The following is a 23,503-nucleotide window of genomic DNA, read 5'->3' on the forward strand; positions in this document are numbered from 1 at the left end:
TACAGACTCTTTAACACGAGTCTACACCCGTAATATCTTACATGTAGATCAGAATCAGAATGGGCTTTATTCACCATATAAGGTCACACAAACAAGGAATTTTCTGTGGCAGGAAGGTGCATACGATAAACATATATGAATTTTAAGTAGAAAACGTACAGCAGGCTAGATCATTCAAAATTCTATAATCCCCTTTAAGGTCCCTTTCACCAACGTAAATAGAGAGCTTTAGCAAGGGCTGGCTACTAGTGTGACTGATAATGCATCCATGTGTCATCACCTGGAGATGAAACTACCATTGAGCCATCGGAGACCTTTAGGACCCCCAGAAGTCTCCCTGGGTGCTTGCTTTTTGTCAGGTGATGAGTGGGGCAGTCTGGGCCCCAACGCCCACCAGACGGTCAGGTCAAAACACTCCATTTGTCTCAGACTTAATGGAAAATACTGGCCAGGCTGGCTAGGTAGCTGGCTGGCCACTTAGCATGTGGGAAGAGTCTTTGGTCTTCCCCCTCTCTCTCACCCTGCCCCCCCCCCCCCCCCCCCCCCCCCAAAAAAAACAAATCCCCCACCTGACCCTCACCTGACCCTGCGTCCTTGACGATGAGATCAAAGGACAAAAGCAAGGGAGAGATAAGAGGCGGGGGGGGGGGGGGTCTGTGTGGTGTTCCGGTTATTTTCAGGACACATTACCATGGCCTCCCGTTGCAAACCACCCACACAGAAGAGCACTGTGTCCCGTCATCCATCCATGACAGGACCACATCCTTCAAACCACCCTCTTGGATCACAACCACCGTTGGACACTGTGAGGCGCCTTTCGTGTTCTGATGTAACGTTCCAGCTAACGTCCTAGCAACACTCCAACAACAGTCCTTCGCTTTCCAGAACCAACAATGCCACAATGTTCGAACAACTCCGACTCCTGCCTGATCCAACTGCTGCAGTACAGTACATCCAAACCTGCAATTAGTCAGACCAGCGGAAACTTGATGGCGCTTTTCTGCTGAGCACACAGTGAACACAGCAGAGCATATAGTAAGGACTGCCAACACCAGCCTTTCCAGCCACCTCTAACCCCACAGCAATTACAACTGTACTTCTCCAGGGAATTTGATAGAAAGGAGGGGGACAAGCCCCGTGTTCTTGTTACAGTAAAGTGGCTGATGGATCTGGAGTGGATGACTATGGGTTCAGATGACTTCCTGTGATCAGATGCTACTGCTACCTCATGGCTGCTGCCACACACATGTGAAAACACTCACGCACAGACACACGCACACACACACACACACATAAAGGGGGCTGAACGGGAGTCTGCTGGGGGGGCCCGGGTAAGGGGTGTCAGGTTACCCACCCCATGAAGTGAGGGAGAGGGGTGGAAGGTGGAGCTGGGGGGTGCAGTCAGCAGTAGGGAGACTGACGCCCACCTATTTCTGCCCCGGCTATTTAAAGGGGTGATTGACAGGCTGGTAGGAGGGGTGGGGGTATGACAGCAGCTGAGATGGGGGGAGGGGGGGGGGGGTGGCGGAGGATGGGAGAGAAAGAGAAAGAAAGTGTGTGTGTGTGGGGGGGGGAGGTAGACGGGGAGCGGGAGAAGGGAGAAGAGATCGAGGCTCAACGCACCTAATATTGGAGGTTTTTCTGATGTTGAAATGCTGTTAGTCAAATCCACCTGCTAACTATATAGTGTACACATGCAAGACATGCACGGAAGCTTTCCCAATTGTCCCAGGGAGTCAGATGGCTGAGCGGTGAGGGAGTGGGGCTAGTAATCATAAGGTTGCTGGATCGATTCCCTGTCCCGTCAATATGACGTTGTGTCCTTGGGCAAGGCACTTCACCCTACTTGCCTCGGGGGGAATGTCCCTGTACCTACTGTAAGTCGCTCTGCATAAGAGTGTCTGCTAAATGACTAAATGTAAATGTAATTATAAAAACACACACTCCCACATGCATCCAACCCACACACTCACATTATTTTTTGGAGGTACAATTGCACACATACACACACACACACACACAGCTGGGTGTGAATGGTTGGAACGGATTGGTTGTCTTCACTCATCTGCAACTGCTAATAGAGTCTTCAAGATTTTAGACCACAGCTCCACCAAGGAATTGAGATATTAGGTGTGTGTGTGTGTATTTTTGTGCGTTTGTACGTGTGATTGTGTGTGTGTGCTTGTGCGTATGTCTGTGTTTGTGTGAGTGTATCTATGTGTGTGTGTGCGTGTCTGTATGTGTGTGCGCGTGTTTGTGTGTGTGTGCATGTGTGTCTGTGTGCGCGTGTGTCTGTGTGTTTGTGCGTGTGTATATGTGTGTGTGACTGTGGTCTCGAGTAGGTGTTCACCTTCCGTGGTGTCCACACAGTGCTGGTTGAAGTTCTCGTATGAGTCCCAGCGGATCAAAGGATCCTGGGTTTTGTCGGAGTTGTAGTCCACAGACACACTGGGGCCCTTCTCAAGGTGACTCAGCCCTGCAGGACACAATGCAAACTGGAACATGAAGTCTCATGTGAAACCCCCCCCAAAAAGTGCATTCTTGGTCATCTGACCTTCATTCGGTCGCAACACACCTTTTATTTTCTCGGGTCCAAAGGAAAAGACAAACTCCACTTTGCCGTATTCTGGAAACCTCTCATCTGTGCAAAGACATACACACGCACACAGAAATAAAGGAACACTGAGGAAATCCGGATGATACACACACAACACACAGGCACCTGGTCCGAGACTTGTTTACCTTCTCATGGACACACTCACACACCTTTGAAAGTCTCATCCAGCTCATTCTTGCCGAAGACCACCCCCAGGTCATGGATGGCACAGGTGTGGAACTGGACCCTGAACACCACATCTCTGCTGGGGTTCCTGAAGCGCTTGTGATAGCACGTCAACTGGAGGAGAGGAGGGGCGGGGAAGGGATCGAAGAGGAGGGGAGGGGTAGAAAATCGACATTTGATCATGTTTACATGGGTAGATGGGCAGGTCAGTCACTAAGAGAGAGAATGATGAGAGAAAAAGAGAGTGAGAGGTGTTCCGTACTCACCAAGATGTCTCCCTTCAGCAGTAGACCAGGTTCTATGGTGATGCAAATACTGGTGTGGCTGTCTCCTTGCACGTTGCTGTGGCAACAGCAGAATCAAGCAATTAGCTTCTATCATGTTTCGTTATGTTGGAACACATAAGAGTAATTTTGGTGAAGCTAGCTGTCTCATCATGATGCACTACACACAACTAGGCACACTACAGGAAACCGTCTGTTTCGTTACGATTTGTTATTAAAAGGCAGTGCTTTAAAGGAGTTGTTTCTTGAGAATCAGACAGAAGCAGGAGGCTGGTGGGCTGGGGGCTAGCGGAGGCTGGGGTCTAGAGGAGGCTAGGGGAGGTTGGTGGCTAGGGGAGGCTAGTGAGCTGGGGGCTAGGGGAGGCTTGTGGAGGTCGGGGGCTAGGGGAGTCTAGTGGGCTGGGGGCTAGGGGAGGCTGGGGGCTAGGGGGGGGGGCTAGTGTGCTGACGGCTGGGGGAAGCTGGGGGCTAGGAGGCCCTGGGGGCTAGGAGGCCCTGGGGGCTAGGAGGCCCTGGGGGCTAGGAGGTCCTGGGGGGCTGGGGGCTGGTGGGTTGGGGGATGCTGATGTTGCTGCACACATCAGACATTAGAGGAACGTTAATGACACCCTGTCTACCAGTGCAAACTGTACAAACTCTACAGTACTGTAGACACACACACAAATGGGGATAATCACTCAACACTGGATTTTAGACATGAATGGACTGCATAATGATAGGGAGCAGGTGAGAGAGAGACGGGGAGAGAGACAGAGAGAGACACACTCACACACACACACAAACATACTATATTCCTGAAGTGTACACTGGCTGCATGGCCTGGTAGATCTTCAGAAAGGGACGACAGCCTAAAGAAAGGGAAAAGGAAAAGTAGAAAGAGATAGTTATAGATAGAGGGAAAGAGACACACAGAGAAAGAGAGAGAGAGAGAACGTAAAACAAATAATACATATCGCAATAGCTGCAATCTCAATTGTTATCAATACTTGCAATAGTTGTCTAGTAAAGAACTAAGATGGTCTCCACATTGTGTGTGCGTGCGTGCGTGTGGGTGTGTGTGTGTTACTGACCTCCCTTGGACTCAAAGTTGGGGATGCCGTGCATGATGACGTGATGCAGGAACAGGGGCTTGTTGTTGATCTTGATCTGACCAGACAGCAGGCCACTGAAGTAACGCACATACCTGCAGGAGAGTGGGATGAGGGACAAGAGACAGAGGACAAGACAAGAGAGAGAGTTCAGTTCTAGGACGTTTATAATTACAAATGTTGTACCTTCACTGTTGACTGCTTTGGCAACACTGTTTAACCAGTGGGGTATTCCAAAAAGCAGGTTATGTGACATACCCTGGTAAGTTAACTCCCCCAGCTGACACCCAGCGTTGTAGCAACATTGCCAATCAGCTGGTGGGTTAACTTACCCGTTTATGTTGCATAACCTGCTTTCTGGAATACCCCCTGAACATTCATGCCAATGAAGCATTCATGTCAATATTATTGAATTGAGAGAAAGACAGAGTGAATACATGACATTTGGCATGTGCGTATTTGTGTGTACGTGTGCTGAATGTGCCTCTGCGGAGCTGTGTGTGTGTGTGTGTGTGTGTGTCCGAGCGTGTGTGTGTGGTAAGGATGATGATGAGGGTGGTAATGGCGATAGTTCACAGGAACCTCCAGTGCTGCTCCTGTGGAGACACAGCTGAAGTGTCGTGTCATTGGCCAGATGGCTCTGCACAACAGATTCAATTAGGACTGAGCAGGAAGCTATGAAAAACACAGCTGGCCTGTGTAAGTGGCTATGAGTATGTGCACCCTTGAGTGTTTGTGTATTGTGTGGGTGTGTGTGTTTGTACAGTGTGTTTGGGGTCATGCTAAGGGACACGTTCTGGAAGTCTGCCCTCTGTCCTCTGTGATTGATCACAGGGATTTAGAACGTTCTAATCTGGATTGGAATCTCACATCTCACAAGAACGTTATTAATCTCCCAACCGGCCCGAGCCTTGGCAGTGAATCTGAGGCTTATTATATACCATGTATCCTATATCATCAGAGGTGTGCTCCGTGGGTTCCTATGCCTTCTGTGTTGCTATGGCAGTATTTTTCTTTCACTTCCCCTCTCCCTGCCCCCCCCCCCACGCTAGCCCATAATAAGCGCAGACTGCAGGGCTAGTAGGATAATTATATCTAGGGAAGGAAACCCTGAAGAGAGAGCAGTTCTACAGAGTTGGAACATCTTTGGAGAGAGAGAGAGAGAGAGAGAGAGAGAGAGAGAGAGAGAGAGAGAGAGAGAGAGAGAGAGAGAGAGAGAGAGAGAGAGAGAGACTAGTAGTTCTGTACAGATCTGTCCATACTGAAGAGGCTCATACATGGCTAACTGAAGAACCCTTTCATCCCAGATCTGAACATAAAGACACGTTAGCCCACCTCCTTATCCACTCTTGTTCCTCAAAAGGAGCATATGTAGAGGTCAAGGTTAGGAGGTTATCATATTGTAACATAGCCAAAGTCTTTGTCCCCCGTCCCCCCATCCCCCTCCAGGGGTCAAACTCATTCAGACCACAACAGGAAGTAGTTCCTAGACAGGAAGTGGGCTGGTGACTGACCTTCTCTGGGATGGCTGACCGACAGGAAGTGCTTTGTCCTCATAGAAGCGGCGCATGGCGAAGCGGTCCAGGGCCTGGCCAGCACTGCAGAGCCGGAGGAGGAGTTACCCACCGTCACCACAACAACCCCAACACAGCGGGCAGACACACTAGTACTGGATGTCAGGACTGTGTATCCTGCTCAGGTCAGAAGTGTGTGACGTGTGTGTGTCTTCCAGCGGAACATGGGTACCTGGCAGATATGTTGCTGTAGTGCATATAGGCTGCTACCACCACCCCCGTTCTTCCTCTGTTACCCTGCAGACAGAAAAGAGAGAGAGAGGGAGACACATACACAGTGAGAGAGGTGGACGAAAAAGAGAGAGAGAGAGAGAGAGAGAGAGAGAGAGAGAGAGAGAGAGAGAGTGAGAGAGAGACAGAATGAGAGGTGGGGGCAATATGGAGGTAAAGAGACAGAGAGATGTACAGAGATAGAGAGAAAGTTAAATAGGTACAACAGTATCTTAGTGATCAGATTGAAAGCTCAGCATGGTTTACACCTACGTACATCAGAAGGTTGTGTATCTTATTGTGAATTCGATTTGATTAATCAGGTAATTATTTTCTGCATCAGGCAGGAACAGAATCAAACTGTCATTAACCATACAGCCATTCTTTGTTCCTAAAAAAGTAACACCTAAAAATAGTGATGTAGAGACAAAGGACCTGACCTTTCAGCTCATTTAGCAAGCAGAACATTCCGGGCAATGCTGGCCAAATCACATCTAACTCAAAATCCTTATTTTTTTTTTTCACTCGTTTAAATGAACCCTCAGTTTTCCCCTCCTACCAAACAAGCTTGCGTTTCACAACGAGGATCCGTAACCATAGCAACGAGCTGTTTGCTACAGCTCTGTGTATGCATTTCATCCGCTCCTGAATCGAACTTCTCCCCACGGTGCTATCAAGTCACCCCTCCACACACTGACCGATTGATACCGACAGAGTTTCTCTCTACGAGATTCATCGAGTATGGCTGATAATAAATCGGGCTATTCTGGTAACAAGGACCACTTAAGCTCTGCATGGATGACTGTTGCCAGACAGCGACTGAATAACTTTCTGTGCCTCCGCGATAAACTTTAATTAATGGAGACATAAAACTGTCCTACACAAAATGGGCCTGTGAGGACCACTTTGACGACAACTGCGCCATGGAGACCGACGCATGTGTATGTGTGACCCTTTTTTCGGAACTTCAGCCGTCAAGCGAGTGTGGGGCCTACTCGCTGAGGAACACAGAGGGGCTCCTCGTGGGAGGTGACAGAACAGCGCCCCCCATTGCCTGACACGGCACATTGATTTCCTCGCATCAGTTTAGACGAGAGACCGAGATAAGCAGGGGGAATGAGATGAGGCCGGGGTGATTCTTCCTCCCAGGAAAAAAGAGGGAAGAAGGAAGGCTGACCAAACTATCGAGATGCGTCTTCCCCCTCTCTCTCACAACATGGACACAGTGAATTAATCTGGCTGAGAGGATTGAGACGCATCCCCCCTAAATCCACCCTTCCACTGTGTAACAGTGTTGAGATGGGGCCCCTAGGTGTCCTTCCCCTCACCTTGTTGTGCAGCACCACCACGTTGCAAGGGTCTGTGTTCAGCCAGGTGTCCATGGCCTTGCACATGCTGCAGATCCTGTCCAGCGCTGGGGCATGGTGGTCTGGCCAGCCGAAATCCAACACCTGGAGGATAGGAGGAACACACAACCACACACACACGCAGACAGACACACAACCACCCACAACCACACACGCAACCACACACATGCACCAAATTGATGTCCGATTGGGCGGGTGTCTGCGTGTGTTTTCTGTTTAGGCGTGAGTTTGTGGTTTGTGTGTGTGTGCGCGCACACGTTTGTGTGTGTGTCTGACCTTGTGATTGAGCTTGATGATATCATTTCTTCTTTCACTCAGGTTGAGAAGCTGAAACCACAAACAACATAACATCAGAAGGAGATGTGTCTGTTGACAGAGCATGAGAAAGGAAACAGAGAGGTACACATACTTGCACACACACACACACACACACACACACAAACATGCCAAACCCCATCCACCCACACACATGCACACACACACACACAAATCCACGCACACATACGCCAACAAGCCTACCCCTATCCACCCACACACCCACACACAAATCCACACACACATACGCCAACAAGCCTACCCCCATCCACCCACACACACACACACACAAATCCACACACACATACGCAAACAAGTCTACCCCCATCCACCCACACACACACACACACACACACAGAAATCCACACACACATACGCCAACAAGCCTACCCCCATCCACCCACACACACACACACACACAAATCCACACACACATACGCCAACAAGCCTACCCCCATCCCCACACACACACACTCTCTCACCAGGTAGTGTTCCCCATGTTTGGAGTGCAGCATGGAGGCCACCTCTGTCAGGCTGGAGGTGTAGATGTTCTCCTCCACAGCACTGGAGAAGCACAGGGAGATGATCCTCTCTGTGATGTACACCAGGTCCACCTCAGAGCTCTCCTCCATGGCCTGCGGCACGCTCACACTACAGGACGGAGCACGCACACACACACACACACACACACGCATGTGTCATGGAAGTCATTCAGGCGGGCCTCTCTCAGAAATCGAGTTGACAGTCCTCCAGCTCTCCTTCAATACGACAAATTGATCCAAGCTGCAGTTGTGTAATCCTCATGATCGGCACCCCCCCCCCCCCCCCCACACACACACACACACACACACACACTCCACACACACCCCAGCCAGGCCAACAGTTGATAGGGAACAGGCAGGTTGGTTTGTGCAATGCCTATGGAACATTCGTTTGGAGCAGAGACATCCCACCGACTATAGGAGTCCTCACCCTCCTCGAAAGTCACAGTTGAAGCGAAGGTGACAAACACCGGGTTTGGAACCTCAGTCTCTGAGGGTGCGTCCATGCATTAGGGCTGGGAGTGTTGGGGTTAGAGTCTTACCGTGAAGGTCTTCGTCGGGTCTCCACACTCTTACAGGACCGGGTCGAGCCCTGGAACACACAGAACATCGACCAACATGTCAATGACAACAACACTGGAACCCCAGAACAACGCTGTGGCAACCATGTTCTGGGAGAGATACATACGGTCACTGAATCAGTGTGATGAGGAAAGGAGAGCGGAGCGGAGCGGAGAGGAGAGGAGAGTAGAGCAGGGAGGAGAGGAGACCTGTCGATGTGTGTGTTCAAAGATGGTTCTAGTTTGTCTGTATTTAGATTGTCTACTATAGCTTCTATTGTAGATCGCTGACTGGAAAGCTGCTCTAACCTTCCAACACTCAGACTTTACTCTCGACTCTACCCAGAATTCGGACCAGGACCCGGACCAATACAGACACACCCACACACTGTTCTGAACAAGCTGGGCAGATGCCGTAGCAGAGCTAGTGTGTGTTACTCTAGCAGGCTGTGGGGGGAGATATGGATGGGACATAATACAGTATGTAACACATGTTGTCGGTTGAGTTCTAACTGCACGCAGGGCAATGTGTGTGCATGTGTTTGTTTGCGTAGCTTGCCTTTTGCCTCCTTATCTGAACCAGCTGTGAGCATGCAAACGTACCCACCCAGACCCAGCCAAACTCTACCCACATCACAGAGAACAACTCTGTGGTCAAAGCAAAGAGGGGGTCAGATGGCTGAGCGGTTAGGGAATCGGGCTATTAATCAGAAGGTTGCCGGTTCGATTCCTGTTGTGCCAACAATTACGTTGTGTCCTTGGGCAAGGCACTTCATGCTACTTGCCTCAGAGGAATGTCCCTGTACTTGCTGTAAGTCGCTCTGGATAAGAGCGTCTGCTAAATGACTACATGTAAAGCAGCGCAGATACTTTCGAAAATCAGTTGCTGCAGTATGTCACTCAAACCGCTGGTCTTCCTGGTTGGGCATGGCCTACCTTCCACATGTGTCGTATGCTCCGCCTCCAGGAAAAATGCTGCGAGGCAAAAGGCCAATGGATGAACCCGCCCATGGGCATGGCTGGGTAACCAGCCCAATCACCCTGTTATCAAACTTCCTGAATGTGGGTCAAATGCACCCAATCCCGGCTCAGTCCTTAACGAGCAGTAGACCTCGCAGACAAGGATGACTCTGGGGAATGTAGTCCATAGAGGAGAATGGACCACATGTCCCTTTTCTTCTCTTCTCTCTTTCTCTCAGCTATTTTCCTTCACTCTGTGCTTCTTTTGTTTTGTTATGTGCTCTTTTCTCTTTCTCTCGCTCTCACATCTCTCCCTATTTGCCGTGCTGGGTTTGTGACACACCCAACGTGATGGACCCTCTCCGTTCTTTTCCTTTCCCTTCCCCTTAACGCTGTTGTTCTGCCTCGTCCCTCCTCGTCTCTCCTTTCCTTTCTTCCCTCTCCCCTCCTCTCCTCCCCGTTCCTTTACTCCCTTCTTCTTTCCTCATCCCCTCTTCTCCCCTCTCCTCCCCTCTCTTCTCTTCTCTCCTCCTCTCTTCTCTCCTCCCCCTCTCCTCTTGTCCCCTCCTCTCCTCACCCTGAATGTATTCCAGGGTACAGTTTTGTTGACACTAACAGGCCCTATACTGATTCAATTATAAATACAAAGGGGAACAAGCAAACACACATGCATACGCACTACCAGATCCTGCTCGTTTTCTAGAAGCTAACCAAATGAACATTCCTGCATGCCTTCCTCTGTCCTTACGCGCAGCACAGAACTGGGTTTATACATAGCAGGTCTGACACATCCTGATCAGTAACACACACACACACACATTCCTCTCTAGCATCTCCTCTAGTGTACTCCTTCTCTTCCTCCTACGCGTGTGACTGTGTGCCGTAGTTTCCCTCCAGCCGTTCTTCACCTTCTCATTTCCATGTTCGGTTTTCTCCTCCAACTGCAAGTTTGCTTCAAATCTCTCTTTCTCTCTTTATCTCTCTCTTTCACACACACACACACACACAACACACAGAGTATCTCTCTCGATTAAATTCAATTCAGTACTTTATTTGGGCGGTCAGCGTCATGTCCAGTCTCATGTCCACTGGAGACAGCCACTAGTATCGACACAGTATGACTCAGCATGTGTGTGTGTGTGTGTGTGAGTGAAAAAAAGAGGATGACGAGGAAGAAAGAGTGGAAATGCGTGATGAAGAGCATGGACCACTTACCGGTGTTTCTACATGCTTCAGAGGGAGCTGAGGAGTATTCGGAGGCTGAGAGAGAGAACAGAGAGAGAGAGAGAGAGAGAGAGAGAGAGAGAGAGAGAGAGAGAGAGAGAAGAGAGAGAGAGGGAAAGAGATGGAGGGAGGGAGGGAGGGAGAAAAAGGAGAACATGTTGAAAAAAGGAGGAGATAACGACTGAGATCTCGCAGAGAAACAGAGCACACCACACATAAAAGGGCACGCATCCACAGGCAATTTGAAACACACACACAATCCCCCACCTCACAAAACACACACATTCAAATAGCTCAACGATGATCCCCATGTTTAGGAAAAAAGCTCCGTGCCAAAGGAGCAGACCAGGGCCCCGGCTCCTGCCAGCGTCCAGGATGAGGAGCTGTTCCCTGGGCCAGGCTCTCCGTCAGTCAGCCTCCTAAAAAGGACATGGTCCACACGCAACCAGCACTGGTGTTTGGAGCATAGGTGAGGTTGTTTTGGTTATGGAATCGAATCCAGGATAAACACTCAGCTCCTGGGTCACTCTTAGGGCTTGTAACAGTCTTTGGGATATTCTCTGGTCAAAGTGAAGGTGCTCAGGACACAAGCACCCACTTATGGACAACGAGGAAATTACACTGCAGTTTTTTTTTTAATATATTCTCTTTCAACTATGTATCCTTCTGGAGGGTAATGGGAGGAAAGGGGGAGGAAAGTCTTAGAAGGAGGCAGGAAGGAGGGTGGGTGGTTGGGAGCGAGGGAGAGAAGGAAAGCAGTCATCTATCAGCTGTGTTGAAGATAGGTGGGAATTGAACCCATGACCTCCGTGCGTGTTTCCTCCACAATTCCAGGATGACATGAGAGAGACGTAAGAGAGACACAGTGAGGGGTTGTGACCCCGGAGTCTGAACACACACAAGGTCACAAGTTCATCCTGGAATGTCTGTATTAAGCATGTTGCACAACTTGGGATCCTGAGATAGCATTTGAGGGAAAGATTCCCATGAAACCTTTAGCTTGGTGGTCGTTTTTGCCATTCCAACACGGCATCAGACGGAGATAAACGTTGAGGGCAGAGGACCAGCGCCGAACGTGGTCGTTTGGGTTGAGACGGCTGTAACTGCTCACAACCACTGTGGTCTTCCCCCATCATCCATATGCATACACACGCCTGTGTCTCAAAGTCAGAGTGGGCTACAGACACACACAAATACACACATACACCAACATACACATGCATGCACATACATACCCATACACACCCAGATACATATACACCAAACATGCACATGCATGCACACGTACACACCCTAACTAATGTGCACTCACAACCGGTGAGCAGACACAGTTTTATTTGGGTCTTCGAGCTATCTAGTTCATCTTCTATCAGTATTAGTAACAAGCCTGCAGTTATATCTGCCATTAAACTGCAGTTTCCACACTGTGACACATTCTCTGACTCATACAGATCGAGCAGAAAGGCATAACATAAACAAACAAACACACACACACATGGAAAGACACACGACATAAGCCCCCCCTCCGCACACACACACCCACACACACACACACACACACAGTGTGTCGGTCCTGTGCTAGAAGCGGTGTGTACTCACCAGCTCATGGCTGGTTGGCATGGGGCATATTGGGGAGGCCTGTGGAGACAGAGAGAGGAGAGGGTTAGGTCTGGACATGAAACTCAGCAACACACACACTTTACATGCACACACACGTTGACACACACACACACAAACACACACACATATACTGTACGCGCACCCACAAACAGCAGTCAAGGGGAGATTATTAGGAATGTCAGTGAGACGGACTAAGGCTGATACTGATTGGTTTAGCTTGCACTGCCTCTGGCTGCTAATGAAGGTTTAATGTGAAATAACAGGATTAGAGAGAGAGAGAGTGCTAGACAGAGAATTAGAAAAAGAGTTTAAAGAGAGAGAAAGAGGGAGAGAGAGAGAGAGAGAGAGAGAGAGAGAGAGAGAGAGAGAGAGAGAGAGAGAGAGAGAGAGAGAGAGAGAGGGAGAATAAGAGACAGAAAGAGTACAAAAAACAGGGGGAAAAGGGAGAAAAATGTTGATGTAAACGGAAAGGGACAGAGAGGGAGAAAGGGAGAGAGACGTAGAGAGAGGTAGAGAGAGGTAAAGAGAGGGAGAGAGAGGTATAGAGAGGGAGAGAGAGAGGGAGAGAGAGAGAGGTAAAGAGAGGGAGGGAGAGAAGTAAAGAGCGGGAGAGACAGAGGAAGAGAGAGAGAGGGAGAGAGAGCCATAGAGAGAGAGAGGGGTAAAGAGTCACAGCAGCAAAAAAAACACAATGCATCCCTCCATCACAGAGAGAAGAATGAGGAGGAAAGGGAGGGCGAGGAGGAGGAAGAGAAGGGCGAGGAGGAGGGAGAAGGAGGGGGAGGAGGAGGGCGAGGACGAGGGAGAAGGAGGGGGAGGAGGAGGAGGAGGGCGAGGAGGAGGAGAAACAGAAGTGACAACAGGATGACACAGGAGGTTGAGAGAAGGAGGGAGGGAGGGCTGTTTATCCCAACCATGTGTAAGTGGAAACAAAAGATAGACTAAGAACACAACAACATAATTAACACTAAACAATCCTGCTTCCTGTTTGGCTTTCCAGCTAGCCTCTGTTGTGGCCACGTTAGACAGTATTTCTGTTTGTCCGTATTGTTGTGTGTTGTCTTCCCTTCTGTGTCTCCCCTCACTAACATTCATACATTCAGGTGCTTGTTCGTGATTGTCTTGTCAACTTCTATTTTCAACTCCATGCGACTGCTCCCGCAAATCAGCCGTTTGCCTGGCTTCCATTTAAACCCCACCTGTGTTTCATTGCTGTCTGCCATTCGGAGTTGGTTGTGTTTTGAGCTTGCGTTAGTTAGTTCGATTAATGTCGTATTATTTCTGATTGTGACTACATGCGTTAGAGTTCAGTTTGTTCAGTTTGGCTCCTTGCACAGGGAGAAGGGGACATTTAAGCTCTTTTTTTATTCACTCTTTTATTAGCGAGGCATTATTTGGGGTAGGCCTGTTTATTTTGCATTTTTACTACATTACGTATCACCTTTACCATTCGTGGTTTTCTTGTTCCCCTGTGTCGATTGTGTTATTGTACTAAACATCACTTTTCGTTTTTTGTATTGAAAGCATTGTCATTCGTTTTTGAACAAGGTGAAGTGCAGAACATGGTACATAGATTTGGTATAGGCCCTTCTCTCTCCCTGGCAAACCAAAGACAGGGTTAGAACAGCTTCACTGACAGAATGTCCTAAGTCCTAATCAGTAAATCCATCCTCAGATTGCCAAGCAGCACTCAGTCGGACAAGGACAAGCATGCTCTTGGTACCGTAGTGGAGTGACTGATGATAATGTCATAATGTATTCACTAATAGACGGTTTTATTGAAAATAAGGTACAGAAGGGGATTTGAACCTGCAACCTCTTGATCTGAAGTCAAGAGAGTTCAGTCCAGAGTTAACTACTGTAGGGCTGACTGGTTGTTTCTTACTGGCTGTTCCTAGAAAGCACACCACAACTATCAACAGGATGTTTTTTTGCCTCAAGAGTCAAGTGACAAGCAGTGATTGCATGTGTGTGTGGTTGCGTGTGCATGTTTTGCGTGTGTGTGTATGTGTGTATGTGTGTGTACGGATGTTTACAGTTTCCTTGTGTTGACAGTATCAGTGTACAACAGCAACAGACAGGAAGGCAGTACGGCAGGAAGGCAGGCCAGCAAGCAGACAGACAGACAGACAGACAGACAGACAGACAGACAGACAGACAGGCAGGCAGGCAGGCAGGCAGGCAGGCAGACAGGCAGGCAGGCAGGCAGGCAGGCAGGCAGGCAGGCAGGCAGGCAGGCAGGCAGGCAGGCAGACATATTACTATAGAATAAATGTTATTTAGATTTACCAATTCACCAATTTAGATTAAATACGTTATACCTCGAGTCTCTCTAGATTAACATGGTCCATATTTTCCAGTCATGCTGAATGCATGTACGTGTGTGTGTGTGTGCTCACATCCCCCAATAACAACCCCCCTAAGAGCTACCTAGGACTTCTGTAGGTTTATGAGGTTACTATAGCAACAAAAGTGGAACAAGAAATACTCCCTGTCAGACTTCACGGGATCCACGGGACAAGCTGTTTCGCATGAGTGTGTGTGTGTATGTGTTCATGTGTGTAGCCTCTGGGCTGTCCCTGCAGCATGTGCAAGTTAGTTCATGTGTTTAACCCAGCCACCTCTCTTCTCCTCCCTCTCCACCCCTCTTCTCCTTCCCCTTTCGTCTCTACCCCTCTCCTCTTTTCTCCTCCCTGTCTACCCCTTTCCTGTTCTTCTCCTTCTCCACTCCTCGCCTCTCTCTTCCACTCCTCCTTTTTCAAGCCTCTTCTCTCACCAGAAATGTAGCTGTGCTGGCTACGTTTACTCGACGGTTGGCAGAAACAGAGAAAGGGAAAAAGAGAGAGGAGGGGGGGGGGGGGCTAAGAAGGGCTTTTAATCTTCTCCACACATCACAAGGGGGTTCTCAAAGGGCAGATCCAGACCTCTAACCAGCCACCCAGGCCTGTTCACACTCCCACCCCAGCCAGAGGGCCTCATCTGGGGCTAGAGGGGCTCAACAGATTGGGGCACTTTTTGATGTTTAGGGTGCATCTCCAAGGAACACCTCTCCACATTCTTGGATCCCTTTCCTGCACACACAAGAGCTACCACGGAACACACACACACACACAAAAACTCATGCACACAAATTCTACAACCACCACCAACCCAATGGCAGACTGCCTGGGCAAGTAAATACTTCAGTCTCACACAGAGAGGCTAAATAAGGACTGGAGCTCAAACAGCTCTCTTGAGGGATTTATAGATGGACCTGTTCTCTGTTTGATTCGAGGTGATCATAAATCCGGTTGTATTGTAATAGAGGGTGCACATTCCTTCCTGCCCTGGCGCTGGAGATGGCAACACCGCGTGTTGCGTCGAGTGGCACTGTAGTCCTGCCAGGGTGATGTACGCTCAATGGCAGAATTACACCACGCACTTGGAGAGAGCGGGGGGGAGGGAGAGGGATGGATGGAGGTAGAAGAAAAAGGGAGGGAAAAGGATAAGGAAAGACCGACAGAGAGAGAGACAGAGAGAGAGAGAGAGAGAGAGAGAGAGATGTCTGGAGGATAGGGTAGATGACTTACCACTGTGTGTGTGTGTGTCTGTGTGTCTGTGTGTGAGATATGTGTGTGTGTGTGAGATAAGTGTGTGTGTAGATCAAAAGACAGTATCTGCAGCTGAACAACACACTTCCAGTCAACTGGATCCAGGTCACTCAATGTCCATCACCAGTATCCAACACACACACAAACACAGCGTGGCGGCAGACTTTTCCACGCCATAAAACTCTGTCTACGATGGCAGACAACATGTTGAGACCTTGGGTGAGGTAATCACCTATTCACTCATCTCTGCTCCCTTACCACCTAACCTTGAAATACAGCCGTCTTACTGCCTCTCGTTACTGAGAGAGGAGAGGAGAGGAGAGGAGAGGAGAGGAGAGGAGAGGAGAGGAGAGGAGAGGAGAGGAGAGGAGAGGAGAGGAGAGGAGAGGAGGGGAGGGTTATACTTCTATTTAGTTAACATCCAGGATGGGTTCAGGGGTGACTGCCGGAGGTTGCATATCTGAGTTCCCACTCAGAGGGTCAGTCGAGGATGCAGGAAGAGGAGAGAAGAAAGGGTGAAGAGAGACAATACACTGTATATCTCTCTGTGTCTCTTTGAAATACTGTCCTTCTTGCCGTTGCTTCATTTGTAAGAAAATATTTTGGTTCTCTTTTATCTTTTATCTATCTGTGGCAGTGACTGGATGTGAATGTTTTGGGCCTTGGCTTGGATTTGGTAGTTTTGACTGCCCAGATTTTAAATTCAGTTTCTCTCGGTCTTCATCTTTCTGTCCAGAACACCTCTAAAATGGGTCCCCCTGTTCTAGCTTTCACTGTAAATCCCACACACACAGATCAAAACATGAAAGGCTCCTCTCTCTCTCTCTCTCTCTCTCTCTCTCTCTCTCTCTCTCTCTCTCTCTCTCTCTCTCTCTCTCTCTCTCTCTCTCTCTATCTCTCTCTCTCTCTCTCACACACACACACACACACGCACACACAGAAACTCAGATGAACTCTCCCAGAGAAGCCCCACAGGGATACTCTTTCCCAGGGTTACCCACATGCACACACACACCACTCATGTCTTGTTAATGTAGATTGTAGCAAGTGACAGAGACACACATGCACAGGATTTTCACCTGAATTGGAAATGTGACATGTCATCAAAGATATTCTCAGACTCACTGAACCGCCCCCTCCTCACACAAGAGCACATATTGTGGACGAGATGGTCCCCTGTAGGTGCCATGGGTAACTTCCTTCTGCTGTTGGTTATTTCAACACAAACACAGATCCCTTTACTGGGTCATTGAGAGAGACAAGTCTGGAGGGAGAAAGAACAAGCGAGAGGGAGAAACCAGACCAGAGAGAGACAAGGCCACAGAGAGACAAGGCCACAGAGAGACAAGGCCACAGAGAGACCAGCTTGGTGGGAGAGAGACCAGGCCAGAGGAAGAAAGACCTGCCTAGATGGAGATAGACCAGGATGGTGGGAGAGATACCAGCCCAGCGGAAGACATACCAGCCTGGAGGGAGAGAGACCAGGCCAGAGGAAGACACACCAGAGATAGAAAGACCAGGGCAGAGAGAGGGAGACAAAGCTAATCAACAAACATCTCACATCACACATTCACCCTTGCTGACCGGCGTAATCTCAGACAATACATTACATAACACAAACACACATACACTCATTGTTATGCTGTCTCTCTTACCTGCTCTCTCTCACCTTCTCTCTCCTTCTCTGTCTCGCTCTTCTCTCTCTACCTCTGCGTTCTGTCTGCCTGCAGACTCTGTCCAGAGTCAGGAGGGGGGGAGAGAACGAGGGGGAGGGGGAGAGAGACTCCCAGAGTTTGTCCGTTTCCCCCTCAGTTCAAAACAACAGGAGTAATCCCAAACGCGTGCCAGAGAGCCAGTGAGACCGACGCGGGAATTTATGTGCTTATGTGTGTGTGCATCGCTCTGTGTTTGTGGGTGTATTACTCTGTATATATATGTGTGTGTGTGTGTATGTGTAGCTCTTGCACCTCTTGACTTCTCCAGGATCCTAACTTAATTGGTCTGGCTTCAGCCCTCCAGAAAGCAGCTGGGAGTAACTGCAGGCTATATAAGGCCAGCCTCCCCTCATCTACTCCCAGACAGACAGACCAGGCTGACACCAAAACACCCTCCCTCTCTCCCTCCTCCTCCCTGACTGCCTCCCTCCCTCTCTTCTGGCTCACCACCCTTCCTCCCTCTCTTCCTATATACCTACCTCTCTCCCTCCACCTCCCTTACTGCCTCCCTCCCTCTGTTCTGGCTCACCACCCTCCCTCCCTCTCTTCCAACATACCTACCTCCCTCCCTACCTCTTTGCCTCCCTGCCTCCCTCCATCCCTCTCTCCCTACATACCTCCCTTCCTCCTTGTCTCCCTCCCTCCTTCCCTGTCTCCATCCCTCCCTCTCTCTCCCTTCCTGTCTCCCTGCCACCATCTCTCTCCCTCCATCCCTCTCACCCAGTGCTGGTCTTGGTCTAGGCTGGTCAAGCCAGAAGCCAGCTCCAGGTCTTAAACCTGGCCTCTTGGGGAGCTGTGCTCAGCCAGAGATCCAAGCAGATCAAAGCTGACTGGTGATTAGAGAAGTGTGAATCCTCCTGACAACACAGGGGACGCTGGCACGGTCACTCCACACGCAGTTCCACACAGTTACGCTAAGAGTCCAAACAGGAATGTTTGAAAAACTGCAAACACTAAAGTATGCGGTATTATTTAGGTGGTCCGAAATGGACCCCTACGGCCTAACACTACACACACAGACACACACACACACACACACACACACACACAGCATGTAAACTAGCTGCTAGGCTGGCTGTCGGGCCGTCAGGGTCTACCAGGCCAGTTTGGAGGGGTCAGTGATGTTGTCATAGTAGCTGGTTGGTCAAAACTGCAGTGTTGTTGACAACAACTGAACTGACAGGCTGTTTCCTGGTCCTGGGAGTGGGAGGAGATCCCAGGTCAGATGTTTCCTGACGATAGCTGGTGGAGTAGTGTTGAAAACACAAAAACACATGCGCACACACACACAGATTACGTTCTTAAAAGGGAGAGCGTTTCGGGTGAGGGAACAGGCATGTTCTGAGGTCTGGAACAGAGACAGAACGATGGTCAAAAGCTTCTTGCTTTTTTCTCTTTCTCCCCCTCTCCCTCACTCTCTCCATCCATCCTGGCCAAGTCAGCCACCACAGCCTCCGACCAATGGCATTCCTCTGCTCCTCCATGACAACGCACTGACCGTACAGTATGGATACAATAACACACACTACCTCTCTCTACAGAGAGAGAGAGAGAGAGAGAGAGAGAGAGAGAGAGAGAGAGAGAGAGAGAGAGAGAGAGAGAGAGAGAGAGAGAGAGGAGGACTGAAGAGAAAGGGAGAAAGTAGGAAAGAGACAAAGGACAACAGAGAGGCATTGAAAAATGTAGAAAGAAAAGAGGGGGAGAGAAGTGGAAGAGAGAAACCTTCTCCCAGACCACGGGGCCCTAGACCAGACCAGCTACTGTCATCCCTCTCACACACGTACACGCACACACCTACAGTAACACACAAGATCAAAGATGAGCTTACACACTCTCCAAGTCTGGGTCCCAGTGCTGCCATATGTACTGTAGCTGGTCAAGACCCCAACCGAAGAGCAGACCCAGACCACGGTGTCGGCACACTCTGCTTTCACTTCCCCAGTTTACTGTCTGAGACGTAGCGAGAGCCAATGTTAAATGTTGTTCTGTTTCTTTACATCAAGGATCATTTCCCTGGATTAAGGACAAGTAAATGTTTAGGGCCCACTAAGCTAACACGAGGGGGAAGGCACTGGGGGAGGAGAGAGAGTCGTGAGTGTAACTGTTGATAGACTCTACCAAGCTCCAACCACTGGCCCTGGCTTTGGCCTGGGGATCGGAAATTGTTACTGGAAGAGGAGACAAAAGGAGACGAGAGAAGAGGGGGAGGGGAACTATTTTGTTTATACCTCTCTGCAATGCCGTCACAAATAGGAAAACCAAAAATAACCTTCCTCTTTCCTCCACCCTTTCCCCTGCTGTTTCTTTCTCTCGTCCTCCTCTCTTTCCTCCCAACATTCTTCCTTTTCCCATCCTCCTTCTTCCCCTACTTTCAAGGCATTTGTGTGTGTGTGTGTTTATGTGTGTGTGTGAGTATGCGCACGTGCATAAAGGGCTTCCCACAGCATTTCAAACCTCCCAACACTCCACCACATTCCAACACACCAACACACCCACACACCATCTCCAGCTCTCGGTCCTGGGCACACAGCATGCTGGGAGACACCAGGCCAACATCTTACCTTAGACTCACACTTCTTGTGGATGGACAGCGTGCACACTGGAGAGGAGAGAGAGCAGGGTTAGCGTCTAGTCACTCATCCCATGATGAGTCTCTACTAGGGTCCACTGTCCCCTGGACAGAGGGGGGGGGGGGGACTACAGCAGGGTGAAGGGAGGACAGAGCTGGTCTGAAGCTACTCCAGCGGAACAGGCTGGAGTAGACAGGAGAGCCCTGTTGCATACAGACGCGCGCACACACACACACACCATGCATGCACGCACACACGGATTCACACACCCCTTCGCAGTAGGGATGACAACCATATTGGGTGTGAAAAGGTTCCTGGCCATGTTAGGAAGATAGGGGGAGAGGGAGTGTGATGAGAGAGAGAAACCGAGTCGGAGAAAGACAGACTCAGAGAGACAGAGAGAGAGGGACAGAGAGGGACAGAGAGAGAGAGAGAGAGAGAGAGAGAGAGAGAGAGAGAGAGAGAGAGAGAGAGAGAGAGAGAGAGAGAGAGAGAGAGAGAGAGAGAGAGAGAGAGAGAGAGAGGTGGGAAAAAGGAGGGCAGGGAAGGGCGAGGGAGAAAGAAAGAGAAAGCCAAAGAACGATAAGGACAGTTGCGACTCACTGCTGCCCCAGTGTGGCCACAACAAGCCACAGCCTTAAAATAAGCCCGTGAACACAGCTGTAGCGGCATGCACGGTTTATCAACTAGTTTGTTAAACAGCTTCTAGATATCTGGTAGATACACAGGGCAGAACCAACGTCTCTGTGGGTGGTCTCTTTAATGTGTGTGTGTGCATGTGTGTGCTTGTGCGCGTGTGCGTGTGTGTGACCTTTGGGCAGGTAATGACATGGGCCATGTTATGATGTGAACTTTGATCCCCACACCTGCTGTTTCACCATCCGACCAGGTGGTCCCCTGGTGTGTGTGCGTGTGTGTGAGAGAGAGACACAGAGAGAGAGCGACAGAGAGAGAGAGAGAGGAAAAAAAAGAGAGAGAAAGTGTAAAGTGTGTAACTGTGTTTTTGGTGAGTTCTGGGCTGACGCAGATGAAAGTGTTGGCGTTTCATCCACAGAGAGGAAGTAACTCTGAGCGACCAGTAGAGGGAGCTACTGCCACTGTGTGCCTGTTGAGACAACTGCTGTATTGCAGTACTGTGGATAATAGAAGAGGAACCGGCCACGCATCCAGAGAACGTTGGCTTTGATCCGATGTCTGTGCGTGTGTGTGTAGGTTTGTGTGTGCGTATGTATGTAAGTTTGTGTGTATGTATCAGGTTGGTGCATGTGTATACATGTTTATACATGTCTTATTGCGCATACAGTACACGTGTTTATTTGCAAACATGTCTGTATGTGTGTTTATATGTATGAGTGTGTGCGTCACAGATGACTTCTCTCTGGCCACCCTGCATTAGGGTCGGATGCTTCCATTGTGATTGGACCATAGCAACACTTCCTGGAAACCATGTAGGACAGGAAGGAGAAGGAGAGAAAAGGGGCTTGAAGGACCAGGGGCGGAGCAATGATACCAGATGGCTAAGCCACCTGATTCTGGTCTATTCCAGACCACTGCAAACTCCACACAGGGTATATATACTGACAATGCTAGACACACTGGTTCTTTATGAACTACACTACAACATGAAACTCATCTCACACTTCATCCAAGCAATGTGTTGATAATATTTTTGAGGTTACTCTAACATATGGTACTACAGGCACAGGTGCCAGACAGTCTCTCAAAGAGAGGAATCCTCACAGGTCACATGACACTGTGCACTCTGGACGGCACAAACAGGAGTCATGTTCAAATAAGTGAGTAAATATGCAGAGATTAAGACAACATAAACACAGGCTGAGATGGAAGTTCACCCATGTTTGATTTGAGGACATTTATTTGTACTTTTTATCATTGTTATAATGACATCTCCCATGGAGTATTACGTCTAGAACCTGAATAATTCATAAGACTTCAAATCAAAAGAAAACGATTCCTTAATTGATGCCTTGGCCCAGAGGGCCTTCGAGTCCAGCTGACACGGGCACCACAACCTCCTCTAACACACCCTGGGGCAAAGACAACAACAATGTTTTAAGATCGTCCTACTATTGTTTTATCTTAACACATGTTTGGAGATATCTTGCTTGCTTTTCTGGTAATGACTTCCATGGGCATTCACTTGCAAAGTAGGAAAACACAATTTCAGCCTAATTGTCCCTATTTGCCAGAGCTGTAGCCTAGGTAGAATGCCCTGGTTATTTGCCACTGATTCATTTACCACTTCATCACTCCTTTGTAATGTCCAAGTGGTATTCAGTGACAACATTTGTGTGCTGAACACATTCCGCTAAGAAAGCGCTGGATCTTTTTACAAAAGTTTTGTAGTGATCCCTGAGATCACTACTCTTCTCCCTGTACACCAACAGCTGCACCTCCAGTCATCCGTCCGTCAAACTCCTGAAGTTTGCGGACGACACCACCCTCATTGGGCTCATCTCTGGTGGAGACGAGTCTGATTATAGGTGGGAAGCGGACAACCTGGTGACTTGGTGCAGGCAGAACAACCTAGAGCTCAATGCTCTCAAGACAGTGGAGATGGTTGTGGACTTCAGGAAGAACACAGCCCCACTCACCCCCATCACCCTGTGTGACTCCCCAGTCAGCACTGTGGAGTCCTTCCGCTTCCTGGGCACCATCCTCTCCCAGGACCTCAAGTGGGAACTGAACATCAGCTCCCTCACCAAGAAAGCACAACAGAGGATGTACTTCCTGCGGCAGCTGAAGAAATTCAACCTGCCAAAGTCGATGATGGTGCACTTCTACACAGCCATCATTGAGTCCATCCTCACCTCCTCCATCACCATCTGGTACGCTGCTGCCACTGCCAAGGACAAGAGCAGGCTGCAGCGTATCATCTGCTCTGCAGAGAAGGTGATTGGCTGCAATCTGCCTTCCCTCGAGGACCTGCACACCTCGAGGACCCTAAGGCGAGCGAAGAAGATTGTGGCCGACTCCTCCCACCCTGGACACTCCCTGTTTCAGTCACTCCCCTCCGGCAGAAGGCTGCGGTCCATCAGGACCAAAACCTCACGCCACACAAACAGTTTCTTCCCTTCCGCT

General features: G+C 49.4%; 1 protein-coding gene across 10 annotated transcripts in view; it reads right to left on the bottom strand.

Annotated features, from left to right (window-relative positions):
- LOC124474376 (tensin-like) overlaps window positions 1–23,503 on the bottom strand; it is an 80,489-nt gene that overhangs the window by 31,223 nt on the left and 25,763 nt on the right. For 6 of the 10 annotated variants that reach the window (XM_047030416.1, XM_047030417.1, XM_047030413.1 and 3 more), the window contains exons 3-17: window positions 20,393–20,430; window positions 12,506–12,544; window positions 10,898–10,942; window positions 8,705–8,754; window positions 8,103–8,271; window positions 7,582–7,632; window positions 7,267–7,389; window positions 5,901–5,965; window positions 5,669–5,752; window positions 4,137–4,249; window positions 3,854–3,914; window positions 3,049–3,124; window positions 2,767–2,896; window positions 2,576–2,641; window positions 2,351–2,476 (exon numbers count right to left, since the gene is read on the bottom strand). In XM_047030416.1, the coding sequence (XP_046886372.1) occupies window positions 2,351–2,476; window positions 2,576–2,641; window positions 2,767–2,896; window positions 3,049–3,124; window positions 3,854–3,914; window positions 4,137–4,249; window positions 5,669–5,752; window positions 5,901–5,965; window positions 7,267–7,389; window positions 7,582–7,632; window positions 8,103–8,271; window positions 8,705–8,754; window positions 10,898–10,942; window positions 12,506–12,544; window positions 20,393–20,430 (1,236 nt within the window). Of the gene's footprint in view, window positions 1–2,350; window positions 2,477–2,575; window positions 2,642–2,766; window positions 2,897–3,048; window positions 3,125–3,853; window positions 3,915–4,136; window positions 4,250–5,668; window positions 5,753–5,900; window positions 5,966–7,266; window positions 7,390–7,581; window positions 7,633–8,102; window positions 8,272–8,704; window positions 8,755–9,658; window positions 10,136–10,897; window positions 10,943–12,505; window positions 12,545–17,771; window positions 18,253–20,392; window positions 20,431–23,503 lie in introns of those variants that run through there. The other 4 variants (XM_047030421.1, XM_047030420.1, XM_047030422.1 and 1 more) reach the window with 4 other exon arrangements.

The sequence above is a fragment of the Hypomesus transpacificus genome, chromosome 12, assembly GCF_021917145.1.
Source record: "Hypomesus transpacificus isolate Combined female chromosome 12, fHypTra1, whole genome shotgun sequence".
Lineage (NCBI taxonomy): Eukaryota > Metazoa > Chordata > Actinopteri > Osmeriformes > Osmeridae > Hypomesus > Hypomesus transpacificus.